This window comes from Carassius gibelio, chromosome B13 (genome assembly GCF_023724105.1).
Source record: "Carassius gibelio isolate Cgi1373 ecotype wild population from Czech Republic chromosome B13, carGib1.2-hapl.c, whole genome shotgun sequence".
NCBI classification, from domain to species: Eukaryota; Metazoa; Chordata; class Actinopteri; order Cypriniformes; family Cyprinidae; genus Carassius; species Carassius gibelio.
In genome coordinates this window covers 29,853,267-29,869,836 of record NC_068408.1, presented here as the reverse complement: position 1 = coordinate 29,869,836, position 16,570 = coordinate 29,853,267, and the positions used below count along the sequence as shown (strand labels likewise).

Genomic DNA, 16,570 nt, shown 5'->3' with positions numbered 1-16,570 from the left:
TCTAGGTTTCATGTGTTTCGGGTCTTTACATGTGGTTTAGTACCTTACAGGGACACAGATATATGTCATCTAATCAGTCTTCCACCGGAGCTGCTCTTGTCAGTTTTGTAGTTTTGCATGATAATTAAATGCTATGCTCCACTCTAATTAAAGTTCAGCCAATATTGAGCCTGCTCATGTGAAGTCACAGCAGTATAACACTAATCATTTAATGTAACTACAATAAAAAAATAATTTAATTAAGATACTGAAATATTTTACTTTTTACATTTATTTAAAAAAATGTTTTGCATTTTGCTAAATTATCACAAATGGATATCTATTGGTAGGTCTACTCCTTTACAGTTGGAGCACTGATGTGAACATGAAATCCATCAATGGCCCCACCTCCAACAACTACAGGAAAGCCCACAATCCTCATGAAAGTGACTTGTTTTAGCAGCATGCTTTGACAGGCAGTTGGAAAGTCATAAAACTAACATATAGTAGTGCTCGGAATAAATTGTGTTATTTGTCATAATAATGCATTGAAACATGCCAACATGCCAATGCGGTCATAAATTTTGACCATGCAGTCATACAAAGAAATTATGAACACATGCAAAAACAATAGAGGACCAATTAAATATTAAAGGGTTAGTTCACCCAGTTTCAGTTTAAGATATTTTAGATTTAGTCCGAGAGCTCTCAGTCCCTCCATTGAAAGTGTATGCACGGTATACTGTCCATGTCCAGAAAGGTAAGAAAAACATCATCAAAGTAATCCATGTGACATCAGAGGGTCAGTTACAATTTTTTTTAATGTGGCTGACACTCCCTCTGAGTTAAACAAACCAATATCCCGGAGTAAATCATTTACTCAAACAGTACACTGACTGAACTGCTGTGAAGAGAGAACTGAAGAAGAACACTGAGCCGAGCCAGATAACTAACAAAAGATTGACTCGTTCTATTTTTTTATATTTAAAATGATGTAAAAGTGAGAGTCTCCAAAGACCCTCAGCATCTTAGCCACTGAGAACACTTAGGATTTCCTTCCAGTTTCATTTATGGAAGGAAATATGCTGAAGAATCTTATAGAGGCATATTTGTGCAAATCATTTTATGCCAGATTGCTTTATAAAAAAAGGGTCAGTTCACAGGATTTACATAGAAGCTGAATCTGAAAGATGGATCAATACCAGCTGTCCATGTTCAAACATCTCAACTAGAACAATAGCAGCCACATATTTTCTTAATATTTCCAAATTGCATTTCCGGATGTGCATGTTAGTATGCCGTAAAGCTATAATGTGGCTTAAATTACCACTGTCTCTGACTGTATTCACAGAGAGCAGAGCTATGTTGTTAGTTTTATCCTAAAAACAATCACTCTCTGCATATTTCATAAATAATTTCTGACATTTTGGGTGTGTGAGATTTCAGTTTTGGTGCTGACAGAGTGTCTGAAGCGTGAGCTGTAAAAACTTGCCCTCTTCAGCAAAGGGGGTGGAAGCAGCAGCTCAATTTGATTTAAAGGTACATGTACACTGAAACTCTGACATGCTATAATAAAATATCTACGGAGTAATTTGAACTTTAGAGACACATTCTGGGGAGACCAGAGACTAACCTTACAATTTTCTGTCACTTACAGATTTTTTTTTTTTTTTTTTTTTTTTTTTTACAGTGATGTAAAAATCTGAAGCCTGTCCGTCACTTTGACAGATTACACTGAGGGTGATCTATTGTAACTTTTAACTGTAATTCCCACCCCTGTCCAGTTAATGGTGAGTGTGCAGCAGAATGCAGGATCATCAGCCTATAGAACAAAAATAAAACTGTCACGAGTCTTTTGCTATGTGTTTAATTATGCAAGGTAAATAACCAGTTTAAACCACAGCAATTAACTTTAGCGGCAACTTTATTGACTAAATTTCCTAATGTAATGGACATCATTTTGACTTTGTTTCACATCAAAAGTAACAATGCACAAATTTTAGCCTATTGCATTACATTACATTTTCGCACATTGAAAAATAAATAAGACCTCATGTTGTGTCAATCATGTTTACACGCTGCCTCCGAAACTTTTGTCCGTCATAAAAATTTGTAACAGGTTAGATTTTATGCATTTTTGCATGCTTAGCATGCGTTTTGATAGGAAAGGATGGTGAATACGAAAAAAAAAAAAAAAAAAAAGTGCATGCAAAGATTTCGGACTCCGTGTGCAAAGACCTTAACTCTACTGCAGTGTGGCCATCAAACTTCCTGATTTCTGGCAAAAATAAGGAAGTGAATATTGCTGAGGGGTACAACATTCATTCAGTATACTGCTGTTGCACTCAACACTGCAGGCAAATAGATTACAATTAGTTGGGTGTAATGGCCCATAAGCCCCACTCTAAAGGCTGCTGGGAAACCTGCGGGATATACACGGATGATCTGAATGACAATGTGTGGGAGTGTCGATGAAATAATGTTGCATACTTTAACATTCAAATGCTCACACAATAAGTTGAGGGTCTGCAAGACACCCTTGATTTCTGAGTATATGTAATTCATTAGATATGGCCTTGAATGTCATTTTACTCCAACTGTTGCAAACTTGCTGACTGAGTTAAATCACATGCTGACAAAATAACAAACTAAAATCTGCAGTTGATGGTAATTCATTGTGCAACTGAATGCCAGGGGTGGATGATTCAAAAGTTAAATACCACAAAAAATAAACAGTAAAAAAATATTTTAAAATAGTCAAGGTATGTATTAAAGACCATTTTGCACTAAATATGATGGATTATGAAAAATGAAAAAAAAAAAAATGTAAGCACCAGAATAATAATTGACAGTAATAATTGCCTAAAGTAATAAATATCCTATAATTTTTCATGTAGAAATTTCCATTAACATTTTTAATGGTGACATTAATAAAACAATGAATCAGAGTTTTTTAATTGGTCTATAGAAACTGATAGATTTATTAAAATCCATATTTACAACTCTAAAAAACATATATATATATATATATATATGTATGTATGTATATGTTTGCACACCCACTGAAAAGTATACATGGTTTATAACTTTACTGAAGTTCAGCTAATACACATAAAACCAAAGCAACAGAAACAAACCATATACCCAACTTTCACACATTCCAATAACCAATTACACTGTGGACTTAACTACAGCAATAAGATTTTCAAAATCAATCAAAAGCAAATTTAGCATTTAGCCTGTAAAGCCTGAAATAACAGACATATTTATATAATTCAGAGACCAAAACCTAGCAAAATATGCACTGGTGCACATAATTGGTGCACAAAATGCATATAACACATGAGTTGTCATTCTATTTTCCCCCAACAATATATATTACAGGGAGATAATGTATGATCTAATGCAATACAATTAAGACAGAGAGAAAGATGTAGATGTTCCTCAAAAGCCTGATATAGCAAATTTGCTAGTCATAATTTAACATAAAAAAATTATATACAAATCACCCACAATGAGGGGCCATGTATTTTAAACCTTTTGACCTCAAAGCCCTTTTACTTGATAAAAAAAAAAAAAAAACTATATATATATACTTAACTCTGATTAAAATTCCTTAAGTAGATTAAAGTAGATAAATATGTGTGTCAAATACGATACTATTTATAGGGTTAATAATAGAACCTGTCAAAGAACCAGTGGAGTGCTGGTTGTTAGTGGTGATGAGAGTCTGTGAGACATAATTGCGGACAAAACTAAGAGTGGTACAGAGCATAATACCTCACACTGGGAGAAATATTTTTGTTGCACAGCACGTACAAAGCACACATTTTTAACACATCTGCATTCCGAATCAGTGTTTCTGTGTGATGACCATATGGTCATATGGTTTCAGGCACAGTCCTGACACCAAAAAAAAAAAAAAAAGATTATGGTAAATGTTTGAGATGTTGTTCAGCCTTCCAGAGTGGCTCATAGTTATCACCTAAAGAGGCTTCAGGCAAATCCAACGTGAAAGTTGACTGCCATAGTTTATGTTCATGATCGGGTTAAAAGAGACAAGAAAGAGAAAGGTCTCCTTATAATTTAGATAGGTCGACCAGAATAGTGACAAAAATGATCATTCATAAACATAAGGACTTGAGGTGAAAGCACTGGAATAAAAAAAAATACCTACTCACATCCCTGATAAAATAGAATTACATCCACTTGAGTCTGGGGTTCCTCTTCTTAATTCTTAGATCTAGTTTCCCTGAGCCTTACAATCAACCTAGTGAGGACTAGCAAACAAAATTAAACACTGCAAGACAAAGACAGTATTTTACCAAACCAGAGACAGCAGCTCCTCAGAGTGTTTAAATACACCACTACACTTAAGACTTCAATTCAACCTAACCTAACCTAACCTAATATAATATCTAGGGCTGGGTACCGAACTTCGATGCCTTTATGGTATCGAACGAAAAACTTCGATACTATGAGTTTATCTTTCGGTGCCAAAGTTCGGTTCCAAAAGCCAAGCGGCCGGATTTTTTTTATTTTTTTTTTGCCAAGCGGTTGTGTCTGTGTGAGCTTGTAGCATATGTGCATTTAAGGACCTACATTTGCCGTGATTGGCTGTCCACCACCACGTGACGTGACGGGGAGCATTTCTGAAGATACTCGCAGTCACACAACACAACTGTAGTTGTTTTTTCTCAAAACGTTTCCGTTTTACAATGCCAAAGAGGTCTAAAGTGTGGCTACACTTTATAAAAGTGGATGCCGAGTCAGCAAATTGCAACATATGCGATAAGAGTATTGCAACCAAAGCCGGTGTTAATGAAGCATTTGTTTGGATGAGTGTTTTACCCTCCCTCCCTGTTTAGTTTGGTCTACTCCATTGTGTATCTTGAAACACACCCCCTTTCACGTCGTCTAAAAAATCTGAAAGAGAGAGACAGCGAATTTCTCTGAGCAGCAGGCCACTGTATACGTTCACTTAAAACATAACCGACTGTGTTTACGAGAATACTTGCAGAGACAATTATTTTGATATAATTGTGTGTGTATGTGTTCATTCAGAAGTTACGATACGCGAAAGATGAATTCATTCTCTGTACGCGCATTGTCTGAAATGCTTCTCGCAGCGCGTGCTTTCAATGAGTGAGTGCAAGCTCCGAACGCGTGTGAATTGTTTAAAATGCTTGAATCAGCAATATTTAGAAACAAGTGCGAGCAGCATTTCAGAAACGTTGCAAATGTTGTGTGACTTGAACTGTAAAGCACATAAAGCTGTCGTTTGAGTTTATAAACTTCTATTTCATGCATGATTTTATGGATCTGATAACTGAATGCAAAGTGTTAGTTCTAGAAGAATGTTTGTGTCTTGATGAGCATGTATCCCTCACTAGGAGTCGCTAAATGAACAGCTGCTGTTCTTTTTTCTTCTTCTTTTTTCAACGGTGGATCAGTTGCCCTATTGGTTAAAATCCCCAAACTGTTTACTTAAATATTAAATTAATAGATGACATCAAAACAGGGGCGTTTGCGTTATGATGTGGTGGGCTCCTGTGGGCCAGAAAGTCTATTTGGTCCCAGTCCGCCCCTGAATGGCGCACCCTTATCCAAAAAGCACAACCAGTTGTATTAATAATGTTATCCTGAGCGTGAAGTGTTACCAGATTTGTTTTAATTAAGGTGAGAAATAAAAGTTTTGTGTTTAATGTATTTGTGTTGATGTTGAAATGGATTTTAAAACATGGTATCGAAAAAAGTATCATTAGGAACCGGTATCGAAACTGAGGTATCGAAATTGGCACCGGATCGAAAGATTTTGAACAATACCCAGCCCTAATAATATTATCTAAAATAAAATAAAATAAAATAAAAATCATGATTCATGTACAATCTAGTCACAGCCCCAGATGGCATCCTCACAGACCAGTCTGTTCAATGACTGTCTCATGCATATTGCAAACAAAACTGGAGAGTGCTAGCAGAAAATCACCAGTTCCGATAGGATTGGTTGGCTGTACAAAGGTTGTAGGACTCAATGTGAATCACTCTGCCCAGACACTGTGCTGATACAATGAGTGCTTCTCTAGTTGCAGAATTTGACTATAAGTTTGCCAGATTACTGTTTTCAAATCTTTGACTTTTGCTTGAGGCACTGAGTAGCTAATAAACTAGATATCAATGAGCAGAACTGCACATACTGTTTTGTTTTCTAAATTCTAAATGTTAAATAATCAGTACCTATCACATTTGGGCGCATATAATTTTTTTTACGCTTTTATCTGTGTTTTCTGTACAGCTAGTCACAAACAGATTCATTTAAAAAAAAAATTGAATTCATTGAAAAGTTATCTCTTTTTATTTATTCTGATGGTTATGACTTACAGTTAAGGAAAATTAAAAATTCAGTATCTCAAAAAAATATATATATATTCAAATATCAATAAAAAAAAAATTACAAAACAAAAATGTTCAAGATTTCCAAAGCAGGTTTAATTATGCACTCAGGCGATCAGCCTGTGTCACTGCTGAGGCATAATTGAAGCCCAGGTTGCTTTCTGCTCCTCTGTATTGTTTGTCAGATGTTACTTATCTTCCTCTTCACAATACCCCATAGATTCCTTATGGGGCTCAGGTCAGACGAGTTGGCTGGCCAATCAAGCACAGTAATATCATGGTCAGCAAACCACTTGGAAGTCCTGCTGCAAAATGAAATCAGCATCTCCATAAAGCTTATCAGCAAATGGAAGCATAAAGTGCTCCAAAATCTCCTGGTAGATGGCTGCATTGACTTAGGACTTGACAAAACACTAATGGACCAACAGCAGCAGACGTCACGGCACCCCAAATCATCACTGACTTTGGAAATTACACACTGGACTTTGGAATCTGTGCCTCTCCAGTCTTCTCCAGACCTTGTTTCCAAAAGAAATGCTAAATTTACTTTCATCTAAAAGAGGACTTTTTTACCACTGAGCAATAGTCCAGTTATTTTTCTCCTTACCCCAGGTGAAATTCTTTGATGTTTTTTTCTGGTTCAGGAGTGGCTTGGTTCTAGGAATGAGACAGCTGTAGACTTTTTACTTAAGACGTCTGAGTGTGGTGACTCTTGATGCGCTGACTCTGGCTTCTGTCCACTCCTTGTGAAGCTCTCCCAAGTTCTTGAATCTGATTTTCCTCACAATCTTTCCAAGGCTGTGGTCAACCCTGTTGATTGTGCACCTTTTCCTACCACACTTTGTCCTTCCAGTCAACTTTCTATTAATATATTTTGATACAGCACTTTTTGAACAGCCAGCCCTTTCAGCAACAACCTTCTTTGGCTTACCCTGTTGGTGTTGATAATTGTGTTCTGTATCATTGCCAAGTCAGCAGTCTTTCCCATTTTGTGGCTGCATATTCTTAACTAGGCCAAGAGGTACCCAGTAATTATATTCAAAATTAATCAAACTAATCAAGCTCAAAATGGAATATTCTTCTTTTTTGAGTTATTGATTTTTTTTTCCTAAGCTAAAAGTCGTAACCATAAGATAAAAAAAAAAGAAAACTCTTGAAATATTTCAGTTTGTGTGCAATGAATCTAGAATATAAGTAATTTTGCTTTTTTTATTTAAATTACAAAAGATAAACACCTTTTCCTTGATATTCTAATTCGTCATATACTGACACTTTTGACAATTCGTCAACATCCTACGCACATGGCACCCTCTAGCGTCAATATTAGACGCAGATAAATATGGGCCAGAAGGCCCCTAGCGGTCTAACCCTAACCCTAACCCATAATCTGCGTCTAATATTGACGTGTCAGTATATGACGCCTTGGGATGAGAATGCGTTACCTGTATCTAAAATTACCCTCCTCTAAACAGCCCATAAAAAAAAAAAAACTTTGGGTAGTCATTTTAATGGTCAAACTTCCTTCTCCTCTCTAAGAGAACAGTTCTTGTCAGGAAAAATGCAGTGATAATAACCAGATTATGCCGATAGTCAAAAGTCTGGCTATTCACCTATTGTGTGCCATCCTGCTGGCAAAAATGCAGATGGCTACACCATAACTATGCAAATGCACCTGGGGCAAGAATCAAGAATGGTAAAAAACATAAAAATTGCTGATACTTATAAACAAATTATAAGCAATGATGATCAACACAAAATAATCATTATAGGCTTGAATGGTAAAAAAAAAAAAAAAACAGTGTTTCTTACCTTCATAGATTGCTTTAAATCCTTGGGCACTCACTGCAAAATCTGTAGTAAACCACAGCGCCAATATTGAACCAGAACTCACGATGGGTGATGGCAGCATGAATCCAGACAACCTGAAATGAAATGAAAAATATATATATAAGTGTGTAATGTAAGTTTATCTTTATAGTGTTAGAATTTGATTCAGCATATACATTATTTTACATGAAAAGAAACCAATAATTGTTCAATTCATTCCTGCACTTTTTTAAAGTAGTTTACACTTTCTTTGTCATGTTTTTACTGAGAAGGAACAAATCATCTTGGTTGCCCTCATGGAGGATGAGCAAGCTTAGCTGCCTTATGATTCCACGCTACTGCCTCACCTTTGACACCATTCTAGTGAATTATATGACCATAATAAGCTTAAGATAAAATGGGGGTCCTACGTAACAAAGACAAGACTCTGTGATTCTCACGGGAAGGATAAAACAATCTTTTGATTTTCATTTTTTTGATGAAAGCGAGGAGAAATAAAATGGTCCCATTCCTCAGAGATCATGAGCTAAGTAGCAGCAGTTATCTGACTCTAACACATCAGCTAAAGTTAATGGAATTCTCTAAAGATGATTCATGTTATCTCAGACCAGCACAAAACCAGAACAGAGCACAGATTATTTCTTGTTTGAGCAGTAATCTCATTTCTTAACTAATAACCATTTGCAAACATCAAGACTATCATTCACTAGAATTTTTTTATTGCTTAATGTCCTTTACTGATCTTCTATAGCAGAAACACAATGGTCATCTCAGCTGTTTTAAGTTAACCAAATGTTTCTTGTAAAATTTAAAATTTTGAACAGTGATTGTCACGATGTAGGCATAAATGTATGTAAATAAATTTGCTTACATAATTTACTTTTATAAGAGTTCATTATGAAATCTATTTTCGAAAATGAAAATAGGGAATCGATTTTAACCAAATATGTACACTATTAATTAAAAAATAATTAAACAATAAAAAAATATAGATGTAACAAAACTCACAAACAAGAAGAAAAAGAAAATAAAGAAATCCAAAAGTGCAGTGTGCCTTGCGAAAGCTAGACATAAAATACCATAAATTTTACGCGCCTATAAGACCCAGATACAGTATTGTTCAAAATAATAGCAGTACAATGTGACTAACCAGAATAATCAAGGTTTTTCGTATATTTTTTTATTGCTACGTGGCAAACAAGTTACCAGAAGGTTCAGTAGATTCTCAGAAAACAAATGAGACCCAGCATTCATGATATGCACGCTCTTAAGGCTGTGCAATTGGGCAATTAGTTGAATTAGTTGAAAGGGGTGTGTTCAAAAAAATAGCAGTGTGGCATTCAATCACTGAAGTCATCAATTTTGTGAAGAAACAGGTGTGAATCAGGTGGCCCCTATTTAAGGATGAAGCCAACACTTGTTGAACATGCATTTGAAAGCTGAGGAAATGGGTCGTTCAAGACATTGTTCAGAAGAACAGCGTACTTTGATTAAAAAGTTGATTAGAGAGGGGAAAACCTATAAAGAGGTGCAAAAAATGATAGGCTGTTCAGCTAAAATGATCTCCAATGCCTTAAAATGGAGAGCAAAACCAGAGAGACGTGGAAGAAAACGGAAGACAACCATCAAAATGGATAGAAGAATAACCAGAATGGCAAAGTCTCAGCCAATGATCACCTCCAGGATGATCAAAGACAGTCTGGAGTTACCTGTAAGTACTGTGACAGTTAGAAGACGTCTGTGTGAAGCTAATCTATTTTCAAGAATCCCCCGCAAAGTCCCTCTGTTAAAAAAAGGCATGTGCAGAAGAGGTTACAATTTGCCAAAGAACACATCAACTGGCCTAAAGAGAAATGGAGGAACATTTTGTGGACTGATGAGAGTAAAATTGTTCTTTTTGGGTCCAAGGGCCACAGGCAGTTTGTGAGACGACCCCCAAACTCTGAATTCAAGCCACAGTACACAGTGAAGACAGTGAAGCATGGAGGTGCAAGCATCATGATATGGGCATGTTTCTCCTACTATGGTGTTGGGCCTATTTATCGCATACCAGGGATCATGGATCAGTTTGCATATGTTAAAATACTTGAAGAGGTCATGTTGCCCTATGCTGAAGAGGACATGCCCTTGAAATGGTTGTTTCAACAAGACAATGACCCAAAACACACTAGTAAACGGGCAAAGTCTTGGTTCCAAACCAACAAAATTAATGTTATGGAGTGGCCAACCCAATCTCCAGACCTTAATCCAATTGAGAACTTGTGGGGTGATATCAAAAATGCTGTTTCTGAAGCAAAACCAAGAAATGTGAATGAATTGTGGAATGTTGTTAAAGAATCATGGAGTGGAATAACAGCTGAGAGGTGCCACAAGTTGGTTGACTCCATGCCACACAGATGTCAAGCAGTTTTAAAAAACTGTGGTCATACAACTAAATATTAGTTTAGTGATTCACAGGATTGCTAAATCCCAGAAAAAAAAAATGTTTGTACAAAATAGTTTTGAGTTTGTACAGTCAAAGGTAGACACTGCTATTTTTTTGAACACACCCCTTTCAACTAATTGCCCAATTGCACAGCCTTAAGAGCGTGCATATCATGAATGCTGGGTCTTGTTTGTTTTCTGACAATCTACTGAACCTACTGGTAACTTGTTTGCCACGTAGCAATAAAAAATATACTAAAAACCTTGATTATTCTGGTTAGTCACATTGTACTGCTATTATTTTGAACAATACTGTACGTCGAAAGCGACCTCTTATGCTGCGTTCACACCAAACGCGTATAGATGTATGGCACGCATGATTTCAATGTTAAGTCAATGTAAAGACGCGTTTACGCGCGTCTGGAGGTCTAGCGGCACAGTAGACATGAATTCGCCTCATTCACGCATCATGCAGTTACAGGGGAATCTCAGTTATGAAAAGGACCATTGCAACCTGACAGCGACCGGCTTTTGTGATGGAAAATTGGCAGCAATACCCCCACCTTGCGTAGCTGTACCTGAATGTCCCTGGGACATCAGTGCGGTCGGAGCGCGTCTTCTCAACAGCTGGACATACAGTGAATAAAAAACACTCTGCTCTGGACCCCGAAACTGTTGATCGACTTGTTTTCCTGTCCAATAAATTTGTAATGGCCCTAGCCTTTAATTATGTCGGTTAAGTTCCATAAAAAAACACACATGGCCTGTTCTCAAGTCCATTTAAAGTTTCATTTTTTTTAACAGTTGTTTGAAATGGATTGAATCATTATTTAAAATAATCTTGGAGATTTTTGATGCTAATGAATAAGATATATTTCTGACTTGTGCGTTTCCAGGGCTCTCTTTAAGTTTGTCCATTATTTGACGTTGAAAAAGGAAACATCTTTTTTTTTTTTTTTTGACGAGGAAAATCGATTTTACAACCGATTAAATGAAGACTTGTGTCTTAAAAATCGAAAATGATTTTTTCACAAAAGTGACAGCCCTAAAAGCTATATAACTAGGATTGTGGGACAAAACAGTCCAACATGTTCAAGAGATCATCAGAGTTATACTGAACAACATATCCTAGGTGATATCAAGGCCCAGTTTTACGAGAGTCCCTCTCGTACTGCAAGATTTTCATTTTAGGGAACAAGTCATTGGTTACATATGTAACCATGGTTCTCCAGGGGAACGCAACACTACGATGAAATGCTTTGAGAACGACTCTGCATGACCACATTCTGAAACACATGTGTAATCAGTCCAATAGAGCATAAAGTGTGAAGCAGAACTGTACCAACTTGGAGGGTGTCTGGTTCTTGAGTTACACAACTTGTCCCTGACCTGTTCATTATATCCCTTTTTTTTTTTTAGTTACAAATTATTCACGCTAGTTGCCAGTTATGTTCTGCCTGTATGTATACTCTAGAACCTGTGTCTGCCTAAGACATAAACCAAACCCACCTTGATAACGGACCTGACACCTGAGCCCAGCATCACCTCGGAGCCTGAACCCAACAGTGAGCATACTGCCCAGGTGTGTAAGTCGGCAAGAAAGTAAGTCCTGTAAGTAGGGCACCTTAGAACACAATGCATTTGGCAGATGTTTCCACGCTGTCATAAAGTCTACTAAGGGAACCAGCCCCTCGAGGCTGGACTATGATGTGGCTTGATGAGTCACTTCAGTGCCCTGAAGCAGACCGCTGGCAGGGAATGACAAACCTGACAACTCTACCACCCTCACTTGAGGTGACGACCGTTCTTGTGCTGTACTGTTGCCGGGCTGCAGCTGGAAAGTTTGCTCATTAGAGCCCACTGAGCCCTGAAGCACTGGGGGAGGCAGGTTTGACAGCGTGGCTCCTTGAGAGCACTGAGGAGAATCAGGCACAGTTTTCCGAGGTGTGTACCTCTCCTCCCCAGGAGGGTCTGCCTTCAGGGCCCTTGAAGCTTATGGCTCATGGCATCAGGACAGTCCTTTTAGTAAAAATAATGGAAGACCCCGACAGAGAAAGTCAACCCCCAAGCTCTTGCTGCAAGTGGTATTGTTATGTGATGGTATGATTTACGATTCTCTGTTTCTGGGTCTGGCGGTATGAGGAGCTAGACAGCTGAGGCTGCTCCCACTCAGTAGCCCCATGGACCTGGGAACAGCAAGGAAGGAAATTTTGGAATCCTGCTGCCTGCTTTCGCACCTCCGGTATCCTCTCGATAACATTGTGTACTGCATCGCTGATGAGACCAGGACAACTAGATGAGCCCCAGATACAGATGCCCTGTAAAGCTGTATGACCACCGGAACAAGGCCATGGGAAACAAATTATTCTACTGAAAATGAAACTGCTGTTTTTGTCCCCGATGGAGTTTTGGTTCCTTGCCGCTGTCGCCTCTGGCTTGCTTAGTTGGGGACACTTCATTTACAGCGATAGTGTTGACTTGATTGCAAATGATTGCACATATACTATTTAAACTGAACTAAGCTGAATGATGACATCACTGAATTCAATGATGAACTGCCTTTAACTGCCATTTTGCATTACTGACACACTGTTTTCATAATTAATGTTGTTTAGTTGCTTTGACAATATTTTTTGTTTAAAGCGCAATATAAATAAAGGTGACTTGACTTGACGAGATCATAAGGCGAGAGCGAGGCATACAGCAGCAAGATAAATTGCATGCGATATTTAATGCACATCTTGTCATTAAAGCAGGTTCTGTAATCTGCGGTAAATCTCTACACTTGTGTGATTTCACATAGAGCAGCATTAACTACATAGAGCCGTTGTTCACTGACAAGCTGCACCAAACCACAATTATATTGTGTTCCTGTAGCTCAACTGGTAGAGCAATCCGCTAGCAAGCAAGCAAGCTCAAGGTTGGGGGTTTGATTCGCCGGGAACACATGATATGTAAAATTTGATAGCCTGAATGCACTGTAAGTCGCTTTGGATAAAAGCGTCTGCTAAATGCATAAATTTAATTTTTTATTTGATATATTTAATTTAATTTAATTTAATTTATATTTTGCTCATGTTTAGCGCAGCTTGTCAGTATGGGAGATTCGCATCATGGATTTGCAGCTGACAAATCTGTAGCAAATGAGTGATGCTATTATGTCAATATGGACCAACATCTCTGAGAAATGCTGCCAACACCTTGTTGAATCTAAGCAACACGGGCCAACCCGGTACTAGCAAGGTGTATCTAATAAAGTTGCCAGTGAGTGTGTGTATATGTGTATACACATGTCCCAAGCTCTTGTCAGCGTTGCCCTGGAAATCAAGGAGGCACACCTACACCTGCTCGTCACGGGCTGAGCGACCACACCTGTGCCTCATCAAGCTCTGGTTACTTAAACCCAGCAGGCAAACACAGGAGTGAGAGATGTCTCTGCAAGACTCGGCTAACTCCCTCTTGCATTTTGCCCACAGAGAGCAGCGTGTGACCGCCAGCCACACCGCACATGGGAGAGCACGGACCCACACTGCACCAACTCAGAGTAAGCAGAGCACCGAGCACCAAATCGCCTCACATCGACGACATTTCACTACCCCACTTTTAATAAAATCCACCCTTCGGGGAACTTACTTTCATCCTTGAGTCGTGCCCTTCTTCACCCCGCCACACTGGTGGAGAATGTGGGCAGGACAGTGAAGAGGACACCAACGCTCCCTCCCTACACAGCGTTTCTACTATTGGACTGTTTTTATTTTATTTATTTTTTTCTTCTTCTCTCCACGCTCCTTGTCTCACGCATCTTCTCTTGTTCCCCAGGTGGAGCTCCTCACCCAACGATGGAAGAACTGTTGAAGCAGTCGGCCGGGCTCAACCCGCTAGCCTCTCCCATTTGGCTCAGCACTGGTTACTGGCCGGGGGTCCCACCATACACCAGGTAGCACCCGCTACCCTGGGGCCACTCCCCTCCGTAAAGCCACCAGGAAGGCCATTGCCCAGGAGCTGTTCCTCTTCTTCAGTCGGGTCGGCATCCCCTCCCAGATTCTGACTGACCAGGGCACCCTGTTCATGTTCTGGATGATGGCAGAAGTCTGCAAGCTCCTGAAGGTCCAACAGCTCCGCGCCATGGTGTGCCACCCCCAGACCGACGGGCTCATCGAGTGCTTCAATCGGACCCTTAAACAGATGTTGCGCCAAGTGGCGGCCAAAGATAAGTGGGACTGGGACCAGATGCTGCCCTTCGTGCTCTTCGGTATCCGAGGCATCCCTCAGGCCTCCACAGGCTTTACGCCATTCGAGCTTCGAACTTGCCTTCATCCTCGTCCTTCTATTAGTAAAGTAGAATTAAAATAGAATATAAAGTGCTAGAATTAGAGGGTCAAATAAAGATGGAACAAATGTGTTCTTAGTCATTTCTTGAAGATGGCTAAGGACTCAGTTGTCCGGATTGAGTTGGGCAGGCCATTCCACCAGGAGGGAACAGTTAATGAAAAAGTCAGTGAAAGTAATTGTGTGCCTCTTTCAGATAGCACAATAATACACTGTTCAGTTTCTGAAAGCAAGCTTCTAGAGGGCACATAACTCTTTAGGTAAATGGGTGCAGAGCAAGTGCAGCTTATCATCAATCACAACTCCAAGGTTTTTAGCTGTTTTTGAAGTTATGGTTGATGAGCCTAACTGGATGGTGCAATTTTGATAAAGTGATCGGTTTGTTGAAACCACAAGCAGTTCTGTCTTAGCCAGGTTGAGTTGAAGGTGATGGTCCGTCATCCAACAAGAAATTTCTGTTAGACATGCTGAGATGCGAGCAGCTATTATCGGATCATCAGGATGGAATAAGAGGTAGTTGAGTGTTATCATCATAGCCATGATATGAAAAGCCATGTTTCTGAATGAAGGAACCTAGTAATGCAATATAGACAGAGAAGAGGAGTGGTCTAATAACTGAGCCATCTTCATCAGTTTGACAACACAAGTGTTGCAAATCATCACAACACATGCATATAACGAAACGCGCTGCAAAACATCACAACACATGCATATAGCAAAACGTGCTGCAAATCATCACAACACATCCATATAACAAAACACGCCGCAAATCATCACAACACATGCATATAGTGAAATGCGCTGCAAATCTTCACAACCCATGCATATAGCGAAACGCACTGCAAATTATCACAACACATGCATATAACAAAACGTGTTACTGTGACCCCCTCTCGCCTTCAGAACTGCTTTAATTCTACGTGGCATTGATTTAACAAGGTGCTGAAAACATTCTTTAGAAATGTTGGCCCATATTGATATTATAGCATCTTGCAGCTGATGGAGATTTGTGGGATGCACATCCAGTACACGAAGCTCCTGTTCCACCACATTGTCATGTTCAAGAAACCAATCTGAAATGATTTGAGCTTTGTGATATGGTGCATTATCCTGCTGGAAGTAGCCATTAGAAGATGGGTACATGGTGGTCATAAAGGGATGGACATGGTCAGAAACAATGCTCAGGTAGGCCGTGGCATTTAAACAATGCCCAATTGGCACTAAGGGGCCTAAAGTGTGCCAAGAAAACATCCCCCACACCATTACACCACCACCACCAGCCTGCACAGTGGTAACAAGGAATGATGGATCCATGTTCTCATTCTGTTTACGCCAAATTCTGACTCTACCATCTGAATGTCTCAACAGAAATCGAGACTCATCAGACCAGGCAACATTTTTCCAGTCTTCAACTGTCAAATTTTGGTGAGCTCGTGCAAATACTTCACAAATTCTTTGCTGCATACCTTGGTTGTAACGAGTGGTTATTTTGAGTCAAAGTTGCTCTTCTATCAGCTTGAATCAGTCGGCCCATTCTCCTCTGACCTCTAGCATCAACAAGTCATTTTCGCCCACAGGACTGCCGCATAATGGATGTTTTTCCCTTTTCACACCATTC

General features: G+C 39.1%; 1 protein-coding gene across 1 annotated transcript in view; it reads right to left on the bottom strand.

The window, feature by feature from the left end:
• LOC127970623 (CUB and sushi domain-containing protein 1-like) overlaps positions 1 to 16,570 on the bottom strand; it is a 531,205-nt gene that overhangs the window by 283,848 nt on the left and 230,787 nt on the right. The window contains exon 3 of the mRNA XM_052573279.1: positions 8,182 to 8,294. Coding sequence (XP_052429239.1) covers positions 8,182 to 8,294 — 113 coding nt within the window. The remainder of the gene's footprint in view (positions 1 to 8,181; positions 8,295 to 16,570) is intronic.